This window comes from Neopsephotus bourkii, unplaced genomic scaffold (assembly GCF_033783945.1).
Source record: "Neopsephotus bourkii isolate Nb327-2 ecotype Australia unplaced genomic scaffold, CSIRO-AGI_Nbou_v1 NB_518, whole genome shotgun sequence".
Classification (NCBI taxonomy): Eukaryota; Metazoa; Chordata; class Aves; order Psittaciformes; family Psittacidae; genus Neopsephotus; species Neopsephotus bourkii.
The window spans coordinates 114,782-127,339 of record NW_026901019.1 but is presented as its reverse complement, the minus strand read 5'-3'; the positions used below and the strand labels follow the sequence as shown (position 1 = coordinate 127,339).

Sequence of the window (12,558 nt, the reverse complement as noted above, 5' to 3'; positions counted from 1 at the left end):
AAACTTAATAAGTGCAGTGCATTAGTATAATATTCTGCTCATTCTTGAATCCGTATAAGTAAAGGTTTTAATTACTAAAATTATGCAGTCCTAGAAATAATTTAATGAAATTATTCTTCCCATTTGCATTCATGGGCTGCCTCTATTCAGGCATTATGAGACGTGGTAAATTGTACTGAACTGTGGAGGAATAATTCTCATGCTACCTGAGGACTGTGCACCTTCATGGTTTCAGTTTCCAGCAAAATCAAGCTGCAGGGAAGGGAGCTCAGTATACTGGAAGAAGGACTAAACATAACGTATGGCTTTTTATTATCCTTTGTGCTTTGTTGATGGACCTATGACCTAAGCATAGGTAAAATTCTTTCACTGTCATAATCTAGGATGACCGGTTTCTGCTTTCAGTGAAGTCCTTTGCACAACATCTTTTGCCATTGCTGGTGCAGGATGTGTGCCTTGCACAGGAAAACTACTGGATGATGCCTTAATTAAAGCGCATCCTCTCTAATCTGAAATGATGTCTGTTTATTTCAGAACTAATTACTTCATTATGTTTTCCTCTGCTAAAAAATCTTTTGTGCCTGAATGAGACTGCAAACTCTTTGGGGCAAAGACCACATCTAATGAGATAATGTTATGTTTGCTAAATAATATATTAGGAAGGAAGCTTGTGAATAAAACTGAGGCTGAAGTTTTGTGATTCAGTTTTGGGTTTAGGTAAAATTTTACAATTTATTCCATATTTGCAGTCATAAATAACCTTTTTCTTCAGATTCATAAATAAATCATCAGCCAAAATACAAGCTGCTACCCAAACAGTCTCAAATGTTAGCAAAATAATTTCTGACATGACCATGATGGACTGAGCAATAATTCCTGGATTCAAATCGGTTGCCATAAGATTTAACATATGCAATTCCTCTTTTCTTCACAAGCATTTTTGTGTATGGAAAGAACTACAATAACCTCAAAGACTATTTTGAAGGTATTATTTCTAAAAGTGACAAGTGTCACTTCCTAACCTAGAACACCCATCCTACACCAAATCTGCTCTGGACTTTTCTGCGACAGGTAAAGCTAAGTGGTCAACCAGGAAACTGTTCACTGCTTGCTGCCATTCAAACTGGGAATCAATGAGAACAGATTTTTACACATTTTTGTATGTTTCAGAAGGATGAGTTTCCCAAAGATGAAGAAAAAAGTGAGACTGATAGTGAGGAAAAAAAAAACAATCAGAAGGAGCCAATGTGATGGAGAACTGCAAGCTCTTTCAAGAAGAGCTCATTAAATAGCCAAAAAGCTGTGATTCCAGTGCCAAGGAAGATGACAGTGTTGCCTGAAAGGCCACCCAGGCTCCGTGAAAAAAAATGAAAGCAGCAATTAGGCATAAGCCGTAATGTACAATCAATGAGAAAAAGGGTAACATATAGCGATAGATTAGAATTTGTGAAGTGTGGGGAATGGAGACAGGACAAAACCACATGACAACAAATTCTTTCAGTTCCTTCTGCCTGGGCACAAGGCAGTTTGGGCTTTTCATTAGGAGCTTCGTAGGGAGCTACCCCTCTGCAGGACAATGGGGTCCTGCTACAAGGTTCTCAGCAGTGAAAGCAAGCCTGAAGTTTGTTGCTCCAGAGAAGGAAATACCTTCCAAAGCAGGACTGTCCATTTCTCCCTGCCCTTTCTCCCAGAAGGAACAAAGCTTTTTCCACCCCAGGGCAAGCTTTTTCACCCCTGCACAGTGGGTGCAGTGCCTTGAGCAGGTTCGCATTGTATGGACCACTAGCTCAGGCAGCAATTGATGTGCTACTTATTTGAGGAGTGAAAACTGCAGTTATGAAGGGACTCTAAAGTCCAGATGAAAAAGGCTCTGAGAAATCATTGTTTGGGAGCTGAAGTTGACAGATTCAAGTTGGGTATCTGGGGATCTTACTTTCCCATGGGGAATAACTAGTTGAACAAATTGCCATAAGACAACTGGATGCCTTTCCAGAAACTTATATTTAACCAAATACTAACACACTTCAGCATTCAGAATATACTGGAGCAAACAAGAGAAATTGAATGATCAGGGACACATAGGAGGTCTGATCATATCTAATTAGTATTACATTATGAAAGTGTGCCATCATCATCACCATACACAGTCTGGTCCCTGTACATAATACCTGATGCTTTATGCACCACAAATGTGTTGACATTCCTCTACCAGAAAAATTAGTTTATGTGTCAGTTTGTGTTCTACACTGTAAAGAAAACAACCACCTCATATAAATAATATAACCTTAACACCTAATTACAAAGAAGGGCAAAGCTTTTAAATGGCACTAGACTTACTAAAATGGAATCATTAATTTTATGGCAATTTAACCTGTTGAGGAAGACTAGACCTAGATGGATTAAATTTTCATTAGGAAGCATGAAGAATTATATGACTCCCATGGGCTTCCAAAAACCTGAAAGTCAGCTTACTCAGGAAAAAGACAAGATCTCCTTCCTCTGTGTAGCCAAGTAGGGTTTCAGCCCTTGCTCTGGGGAAGAGTTGTCCCTGGAGGGTGCTGTAGTGCTTGTGCAGAGAAGGCAGGAACATGAAGAAGAGAGGAAGGTACATAATTTGCTTATAGCTTTTCTAGTCCATGCTGATGCAAAGGGTTAGCAGGATGCTGCCCTCTCCTTCTCCATGCTATAGAGGGCTTTCTCTCTCATGTCTTTTGCTGCCAAATAGATTGCCACAGGGGAACTCACCCCAATTCCAACCATGCCCTTTTTTTCTCATTCCCTTTCTCGCTTCCTCAACCATCTTCAGTTGCCCAGTGGCTCTCAAAAACACAGTTTCCCTTGCATGGACTACAGAGGGGAGGGAGGTTTTTATGTTTTGTTGGGGGTTTTGTTTTTGCGAAATGAGAATAGCTAACTTAACCTAATCTAATTTGGCCTTCAATTCAATCTACTCCTGTCGTTGCTGTGAATTTCAGGGTGGTAACAGCATGAAGTAATGATCGTGGTTTTTCTAGACAGCTTTAGATTTGTTACCATCACACCTGATAAGAGCCAACAGACACTCAACTACAGAAATGCAGCACCAAGGAGGAAAAAAGGATGCAAGGAGAAACATGAACAAACCTGAACTGTTGCCTGTACTGACAACCATATGAGCAGCTGGTACAACTGACACAGCTCGGTGGTAAGATGGCTATAGCTGAATCGAGTTATTTTTGTGGCTCCATGAAAAAAAAAGTAAGAAATAAATGTGAAAATTATAGATGAGAAAAGCTCAGATCTGAATCTCTGCTTCTTCAAAGGCTGCTAATGCCAACTGCTGCCTAGTAAGTTTTTCTTTCTGATCCCTTTCTTCTGGTTGCACTAGTTTGCACTATATGGTTGCTGCTTTACAGTATGCATTTTTATTAGTTTAGCAACTTTATACTGTGGGTTTTAGTATGTTCATCAGAACAAAGCAAGTTGCAAACATTCTAGTGTAACAATGACGTAACTATCCTTTTGCATGGCTTTGCTACGAAATGAAGCTAATACAAACTGCTGTATTTATCAAGAAACATATAAACGTGCAGATGTGGAACATATAAGATGCATATAAATCAGTTCTTCCTGAATTTGACCATGTGTTATGAAGTCAAGATTTTGCATGGCATTTGGTTAGGACCCAATATAAAAAAATCTCAACAACTTACTATTATTTAGGTCTGTAAGGTTGTGACATTTTACCTTTTTCTGTTAGTCTGCTTTCAGGATTCTAAAGGTACAGGTATTTGCACTGGAAGGATTCTCAAACAGCAGCCCTATTCATGCCATAGGCTTTCAAAGAATATGCATGAACACATTTCCTTCAGCTATTTCATACTCCTTTCTCATGGGGACTCTATTCCAATTCCTTCTTCTTTCCTTGTGTCCTGAAGGAATAGATGAAGCTGCTCTTTATGCAAGGAAAAAGGTAGTGTGCATTTTTTTACTTCCCTACATGGTTAATTAAATGCTTCTAGGCAAACACACTGTGTCTACACAAACCCTGCAGAGACATGAGACGCAAGGGACTGAATCCAAGGGCCGTGGAAGCAGATGTATTCTGTACCTGAGTGGAAAGCTCAGCTAGTTGGTTTGCACAAGGGAAGGCACATCCTTTCAGGTTTGAAAGATACTCTTCTCATTGGAAGCACCATGCTAGCTTTCATGCTCTTGTCAATCCAGCACACGGAGGTACACCACTCCCTAGGCAAGCACAAGATCCCTGCTGCCAAGGCTGAGCCCGCTCCCTGAAATGAACCCCCAAACCTATGGGAGTTTTTGCTAAGAAGCGGTGAAGTGTCTTTGGGTTAGGATTTCAGATTGGATATAAGGAGGAAATTCTTTCCTGTTAGGGTGGTGAGGCACTGGAATGGGTTGCCCAGGGAGGTTGTGAATGCTCCATCCCTGGCGGTGTTCAAGGCCAGGTTGGACAAAGCCTTGGGTGACATGGCTTAGAGTGAGGTGTCCCTGCCCATGGCAGGGGGGTTGGAACTTGATGATCTTAAGGTCCTTTCCAACCCTAACTATTCTATGATTCTAAACTGCAGCTGAGCTGGGGTCTGGAGGCTGTGATTTGACTGCAGGTACCCTTCCCTTTGAGGAAGCTGAGTTCAAGGGATGTGCTTGTAGGTGTAAGTTCAGGCAGCTGTAGGAAGGAATTAGAGTCTTGCTGTCCCTTTGAGGTTCCCTGTGCAATGGGCTGTGCTGCCCATCCCAAAGGTGCAGTGGCAGTCAGATGTGTGCCTCCTCATTCTGCTCTTGGCTGCCTCTCCCAGACTGGTGAAGTGGGCCAGAAGGCATGATTTAGGAATGTTCCCAGTTGGAAAATGGATGGGGCTGAGCACCTTCCTTTACACAAATAAGCCTTTGTTGAGTAATGAATGAGCTGGAGATGAGACACTGGGTCCTCTCATGCAGAACTTCAGGTATCATTGTAAAATTAATTGTGTCAAGTGTGTTGTGGGCATAGAAAAATTGATCATGAGTTTACAGTGAAGGGTGATGAATACCACTCACACTTGGAATGCTGCTGCAAATCAAACACTGCATTTGCATTTTGTATTTGCTAGCCTCTTCTTGCACAGGGGGATGAAAAGAGAAGCACTCATAACCTATTTGAATTGTTTCAGGTCCTGGAATAGTTTCACTTCACGTTCTTCTGCTGGAAATTACTGTCTCATAGTAATGTGGTCACAGAAGTAGCGGCAAGTACAATTTGGCTGTAATCAGAAAAGTGCAAAAACCTCCATGTGTTCAGCTGAAGAACGGACCTCCCAGTACATGTAGTCCAGTTCTCCCATTAGCCAGATAGCCTGTACTCTGTAATCTCTTCTACACTATGTTGATGTAAATAAAAATGAAGTATGGCTTTCTGTTAACTAAAACTCCTCACTAGTTATGTAGGCCAGTAGGAAACAAAAAAGTAGTTCAAGCTCCACCTTCCCTATGCTGCCAGTCTTTTTTCTAATGAAACGTAATTAGCACTAATTGGTAAAACCACACTGCTGGCTGGTTAGTAGTGTTTGTGTATTGGTCCCAGATGTGATTTTATGGCTGTCAGCACTAACAGCTGAGTGAAGGAAAAGAATTGTCTGTTCATGTTCCTGTCATTTTCTTCAGGGTGCCCCCCATCCACTTCCCACTCAGAAGGAGTGATTATGTTTAGGGAAGGGAAAACCTCTTCTTAAATCCCGACTTTGTGAGAAGCTGAATGCCTTCAGCTCTCATTCGAATCTGGCAGGAGCTGGAAGTTCAGCACTTAGCATCTGCAGAACCAGGGCTCAACAATTTTAGGGCTGCTTTTCTTGAGCCATTGTAATTGTTAGTGGTTCAGAATTTATCAGAATAATTATCTGCCTAATTGCATACATGTTCTTGTAAGCACACTTATGAGGCAAGCCTCTCTCCTAAGCAATCACCGTAAAGTCTTCTGTTTGGAATAATTGCTTTCCTGCAATTACTGAGTGGACTGCTACCACCTTCTTCAGACTGATGTAGGTGAGAAAGCTGGCCTTTTTAGACAGGGATGAAATGATGTGATGAAATCAAGGTATCTAATACAAATCTACCTAGAGAGGTGGGCGGGAGTAGCCTTTTGCAGAGTCAAACAAAGGCAATGTCACAGCGAAGAGGAGTGTCTCCAGGTAGGGACCAGGGCACACTTGGGAATAGATTAGAAAATATTCAGGAACTCATTTACTCCTAATATTAATAGCAAGACATCCATATTAATACCTAAGAAGATAAAACCTTTCTTTGAATCTGTGTATTCTCACATGGTTTAATAATGTACACCTCCCCAGGTCACCCATACATGCCTTAGTTTGGTGAAATCTCAGCTCATTAGTATTTCTAAGTTAAAACAGAGATACAGCATACTCCAAGTATGAAGAAACTGGCTGAATGTCTTATGTGATGTATAATGGGGTTTAACAAATGGGTAAAATCAGTAGTCATGTGTTTATTTGAAAATGCTTGAAACTTTGAGCCTATTAATATTACAAGAGATGCCACATATCTTAGGCTGTTATCTGCCATAAGGACACAATAAGGTCATTGTTAAATCTTAGCCCTTAACAATTTTGTGCCTTACAAGGCCTTCAGAGCTCCCTTTAGCATTTTGTTGGATGATGCTTGAATCATTTTTCTTAACTTTACATGCAGAATTATGTGTAACAACATGATACCTGTGGGCTGGGAAGAAATAGTTCTTCCCTGTGGCCAATGAAAAAGGAAGCTGGTTTGTGTCCAGGAGGCCTGGAGAACGTATTGCAATATGTACTTACAGCCTGGAATGATGTTCTGCCAGCCAAATCTCAATGCTAGTGATTGCCATTTTATATGTTAAAGTAATTAATTGCAGACTTCTGCCTTAAGCTCTTCTTTTCCCAATGGACTGGCCACCCTATACCCATTCAACTGCCACTAACCTGTACTGGTCTCTTTTTTATTGCCGCAGATAACTTCTCTTATTACCCTCAGTTACAACCACAGCTCCATCCTTTTCACCCTTGCTGGAATCTAGCTAAAGGACTAAACTTACTTACCCAACAGCCACATCTCTAGGACAATTCCTTCTGATCTTGTTTTTGAGCAGGTAAAATATGGAGAAGGAATACCTCAATGGGATAAAAAACCCTAAAAAACCTAAGCACTTAATCATATAAAGACACAGTACTGAACATTTTGGATGGGCACAGATGAGTGCTGGTGCTTTCCATCTTTGTCCTGGGGGTGGCTGCTAAGGAGAGCTGCAATGGCAGTGCATGGAGATGGAGGCAGCTCTGTGAGGACTTACAGAGAAAAAAAGATACCAGGTCATTTGGCTGACTTGTTTCCAGCCCATCTGTGCCAGTGATGGTGAGGGGTTATCCCCAGCAGAGGCAATTCTGGGTGAGTCCCTACAGGTTTGAGGCAAAATCTCTGACTGTAAAACACTGGGGGGATCATCAGGGCACAAATCCTACTGTATTTTACAGTCTGTGCTGTGTAATCGCAGCTCAGAGCTTTAAGTCCAGCCCATTGATCAGAGCTCTGGCCCTACTTCAGCTCAGAAGGATGCACTAAAATTGATTACAGATGTCAGTTTTGGTCACTGAGCTGTTGTAGCCCTTCAGGCAATCTACCTCATCCAGAAATGAAGTCCAAGTGGAAACAAAGCACCTCCTTCCCCTCTGCCTCTCTGCGCTCAGGCTTGCCTCAGGCTTCACCTCTTGGTGCTCCTCACTCGCTTTGGTCTTTCCTGGGCTGACAGGGATGCCTGCCAAACTCCTCCAGCACCAGCAAATGTTGATTTCCTGCTGCTGTCTAAAGCAGCGTTGCTCCTGCTCTCTTGGGGTGGCCAATAGATGCCCAGAGCACTTGGTGGTCCTTCCTTAGGCTGAATGGTGTCAGAAGCATGGCCACAAACACATGGGGGTAAGAAGAAATGGCAGAAACAAGGGCTAAATAGCAGCTATCACCACTGATAGCTCACTCGTCTCTTCCTCCTTGGAAAGAGACTGTCATTCCTGCCTCCATGTTGAAGGCAGATTTTTAATCCAGCTCTTTGAATTGGTGCGAAACAGAAATGGTACTAGCTCACTGGGGACATTATCTTTTGCTATTTTGATTACAAAAATTAAAGCTATCAAACCAGTAATGTAAAAATAAAGATTCTCTTGTTACAGATAATAGGAATTGCTGCATTATTGCTCTATCTTGTAGTAGCCAACATCTTATTGCCTCAGAAGAATCATCTGTATCATACAATTGTGCTTGTGTTGTGTTTGCTCAGTTTAGGAGAGCTCTTATTGACCTGAACTCCCTCTCTGTGCTGGCTGGGGAGGTGAAAGCTCACCTGGTCAAGAAACGATGCTTGGGCAGAAATGCTCTGTAGTTTCCAAATTTTCCTGTTTAAAAGGAGCAGCAAAGACACCACAGAGATAAAGCACCCTCTCAGCTGAAAACTGGCCAAATACGCCTCCTTTTTAATAGAAAACCTGTGTTTCACTGTGAGATGCCCATTTTCTCCAAGAGAGAGTAAAGAGATGAAGAACTACACTTCTTATATTGCTTTTGAACTGATACATGATGCACTGATTCGAGGTAAAATCCTTCTCGAATAGCCTTCAGAGTTTTAGCTCATCAGGTAGCTGAGACCTGTGCAGCTCCAGCTGTACATACACCTTCACCAAAATCAACTATTAACTTCAAAGCACCACAGTGTGCTATTTCCATTCGGAGCCCATGTATGTTTGGGTACGGGTTTGCGTGGAGCTCAGGTATGTTTTGTCACAAACAGGTCTTGTCTTGCCCCCAGTATTCTTCCCCCCACTATGTCCAGGAGTCTGCTGCACACCTTAATCTGCTTCACGAACGTCATCTCTGCAGCCTCCTCAGCTAGAAGACACCCTCTGCTACTGCTGTGCCTGCACTGTGCAGGGGTTGAAGGCGTGATAGCCCTAACCCAGTGCACTGTGAATGGCACCAGGAAACACAGAGCTATACCACAGCTGTGCCACAGTGTCTCCAATTCAGTGATTTGTGGCAGTGAATTTCACAGATTGTCTAAATCCAGCTGGGTGCTGCTTCCTAACAGCAAATTGCTTCAGCTGGCAGGCCTGGGCATACAGCCTTTCCCCACTGGCAGCTGATGGGCGAGTGCTCTGTCGTACACCTCCTCATTCCACAAACTGTGACTGATGCGGCACCGGCATCTGCACGGAAAAACCTTACCTCATACCTAACACATGATGAAGCATAGGGGCATCTTAAAGGTGCTCCCTCAGAGCTTCCCACCACGAACCCTCTTTTTGAAGCGAAAACAACCAGAAACTACCAGGGGCTTGAGCACCAACTTCACGTTTCTCAGCCCTTGGAAGCGTTCGGGCTCCCGTGGAACGGGGCAGTGAGAGCCCTACCCCCGCCCCGCTCCCCACCCGGCGGGACACCCATTCCTTGCCGTGCCGTTCCATGCGCGGAGGGGCGCCGCAGCCCTGCCCGCGGCTGCCATGCGTGTGCGCGGCGGCGGGGCTGCCCGCGCTGCCGCTGGGCGCCGGCGGTCCCGCAGCGCAGGGCTCCCCGCGGCCAAGGACCGGCGGCCGGGGCAGGTGCGCGCTGCGTCTCCGCGCTGCCCCCCCCCGCAGGTAGGGCTCAGCCGCGCTGCGTGTGCCGGTGTGCGTGTGTGTGTGTGTGTGTGTGTGTGTGTGTGTGTGTGTGTGTGTGTGTGCGAGCCCGGCCCCGAGCCGCAGCGGCGGAGGCAGCGGCAGCAGCCGCGGAGGTGCCCGCCGGGGCTGACTGGGAGGGGGGACCCGGCAGGTAGCGGCAGCGGGGCCGGGCGGGGGGGGAGGCGGTCCGGGGTCGACCCGCGGAGCCCCGGGCACCGGCGAGGCGGAGCGGCTCTCTCGTTGCAGGCGGCGGCTAACCGGATGCCTTTGGCGGGCAGAAGATGTGTCATGGGAAGCAGGCGAGCGGCGGCGGTGCCCTCCCGGCGGCGCGGCGGCGGGCGCTGGCCGCGGCGCTCTGGATGCAGCTGGCGCTGAGCATCGGCCCGGGGCCGGCGGCGGGCGGTGAGTGAGCAGCCCCGAGCCCCAGGACGAGCCGTTCCCCTTCCTCTACCTCCACAACCCCGGGGAGGGGGGGGGAGCCGGGAAACTTCCTCCCCCAGCCCGGTGCCTTCCGCGGGGAGAGAAGCGCCGCTCCGTCCTGATCCCCCCATCCCTCGTAGGGACCGCCGGGAGGAGGGGAGCCTCACCCCGGTGCCTGCTAGGGAGCAGTGCTCTATGGAAGTACAGCGTGATTTTGAAACAGCCTATTTTCTTTGAATTTAAAGAGAAAAAGGCCAAAAAAGGAGCTTTCCCCACCGCGGTCCACACGGCCATCTCTCAGCTGACTCGTACCCCCACGCAGCTAGGGAGAGCAGAGATCTTGGGGAGGAAGCGGGCGATTTGGGTCTGAAAATGCAACGTCCTTCAGCACTCTCCTCGTGGAGGAGCGACCCAACCTCATTTGGCTTTTCTGTTTTAATTACATTTTTTTTAATGCTATCTTTTTAAATTATTGAGCCTGTGAGATATTTTCAGCAGGTACTTTTAATTACAAAATTGCTTTAAATTGATTCCATAATTAGACTTGGGTTGCTGGAAAAGTCTTAAAGTAAACTGCTTTGCTGTAAAATGAACTTAGCTGTGGTAATGAGAGCAGCTCCACATTTCTACTCTGCTATGATATTATATATCTGTGTTGGGGGAATAAGCCATTTTATGATTGAATCGCATCACTAATGGCAGACTGAGTCCAATATAAAAATTGCCTGGGCTTCTCCTCATGCCAAAGACTTATGCCAAAAATTTCTAACTTGAACGCCTAAGCCCAAGCAGCTCTGATCCAGATGTGTTTTCTGTCACTGAAACACAGACTTACAGAAATTCGTCTGAAGAGGACCTCAAAAGGTTTTCTTGTCCATCCTCCTCCTGATGTGATTCACTCCTAATTTCCCATCTGGAGACAATAATGCCATTTTCCAATAGAAATCCTGTGACTGCAAATGTGATTCCAGCTAAACAAGCTTTTAAACTGTTGCAATATCTACAAACCTCTCTTTAGAAATCAATGGCTTTTCTTTACCCCCCCAACTGCGTTACCCTTGGTTTCCTGTCCAGCTTGCATTTCAGTGTGGTGATGCCATTCTGCCTGTCCTGTGCCTTCCTCGCAATTGGAGTTGTGTGAGCTCCTGTCCTTCTCTAACCTCCTTCTTATGGTTCCATTCATAAAACTGAGACTGTTCCAAGGCCCCCTCCTCCCTGAGGCTGTGTATATCCCGCAGTTTGATTGTCGGCGTTTATTTAGCTGATTAGTGCAAGAGGTTCTTCAAAATATGGTTTATGTTTCCCTTGAATGTAGTGGTTTTCATCACAGCCTGCAATAAATTCTTGTGTGATGTTGATCATTATCAACACTGCTGCCTTTCACCTTGGTAGCGTAACTAATTCTGTGTCCAATTGCATTTGTAAGGCATTTTAGGATCTTTCAAGAATTCTTATTTCAATTTTTTTTGGTCCAGAATTTAGGAAAAGGCAATGCACTGAACGATTGTGCGGGGTAAAATAACCAGGGAAAAATATTCATTGCTGTTCTGAAGTTATTATTGCTATTATATTCCAGTGTGGTTGTGCTCGGAAGTTAGGCACTATATAAATACCAGTAAATGTACAGATCTTTCACGTAGTAAAATATAGGGTCATTGGGGTGTTTTTTTTCACCCTGAGTCATTCAAGTGGTAAAAATAACGAGCTTTGTAATTAGAAGAGAGGACTGTAAATTAGGAACCCTCCTATTTTAGTCTCTGTTGTATCTGGGAGCAAGCTTACTGTGCTTATGCAGCTTGCTGTGAAGGCTCAGCTTCTTGATCCCCAGCCTGTGACCCAGAGTCTGAGAACTTGTAGCAGTCATTGACATCGAACAAAGTTGTGGTTTCCCAGGACCTTTGCAAATTTGGTTTCTGTAGGGCTCTTGCTTTATGGATTTGCGTATCCAGACAGATCCAGGCATTACTGACTGCTTTGGAAAACGTAGCCCCGATCTCTTTCTCTGTCTTCTCATTATCTGTTAAATAAGGATAATCACACTTCTCTCTGAGATTTGAAAAGAGCTTTGATGACATTTAATGAAAATACTATGGAGGTGGAAAGAATTTGTTTCAAAAGCGTTAGAAAAACAGCAGTGACAAAACGCTGAATTAAAAACTATCTCAGATATTAAAAAATGAAAATGAATAGTTTAGGGTTGTTTTTCTATAAATCAGTCCACAGCTTATGCTTTGAATCCCATTTATGGCTTCCTCCCTTCCTTAGCTGATACCAGGATTTGGCTCCTGTAATAATCCTGTCATGACTTGTGTGACTCCTGTTTTATATATGACTAAGCTCTATTGATTGTCACGTTCTACCGTTTCACCCCAAATCAATACTACTTATAACTCTTTTTTTCTTGTCAATAACCCTACAGAGAGTAACTCTGTTTATTACATTCTGACTTTCTCAAAAGTGAATCTAG

The 12,558-nt window shown here is 44.4% G+C and overlaps 1 protein-coding gene across 3 annotated transcripts in view; it reads left to right on the top strand.

Annotated features, from left to right (window-relative positions):
• The first annotated feature begins 9,319 nt into the window (after positions 1–9,319).
• The window catches only part of SUSD4 (sushi domain containing 4), a 71,274-nt gene continuing 68,035 nt past the window's right edge, over positions 9,320–12,558 (top strand). The window contains exons 1-2 of one of the 3 annotated variants that reach the window (XM_061350446.1): positions 9,320–9,614; positions 9,918–10,073. In XM_061350446.1, coding sequence (XP_061206430.1) covers positions 9,953–10,073 — 121 coding nt within the window. In that variant the 5' untranslated portion in view covers positions 9,320–9,614; positions 9,918–9,952. Of the gene's footprint in view, positions 9,651–9,917; positions 10,074–12,558 lie in introns of all 3 variants that reach the window. The other 2 variants (XM_061350445.1, XM_061350447.1) reach the window with 2 other exon arrangements.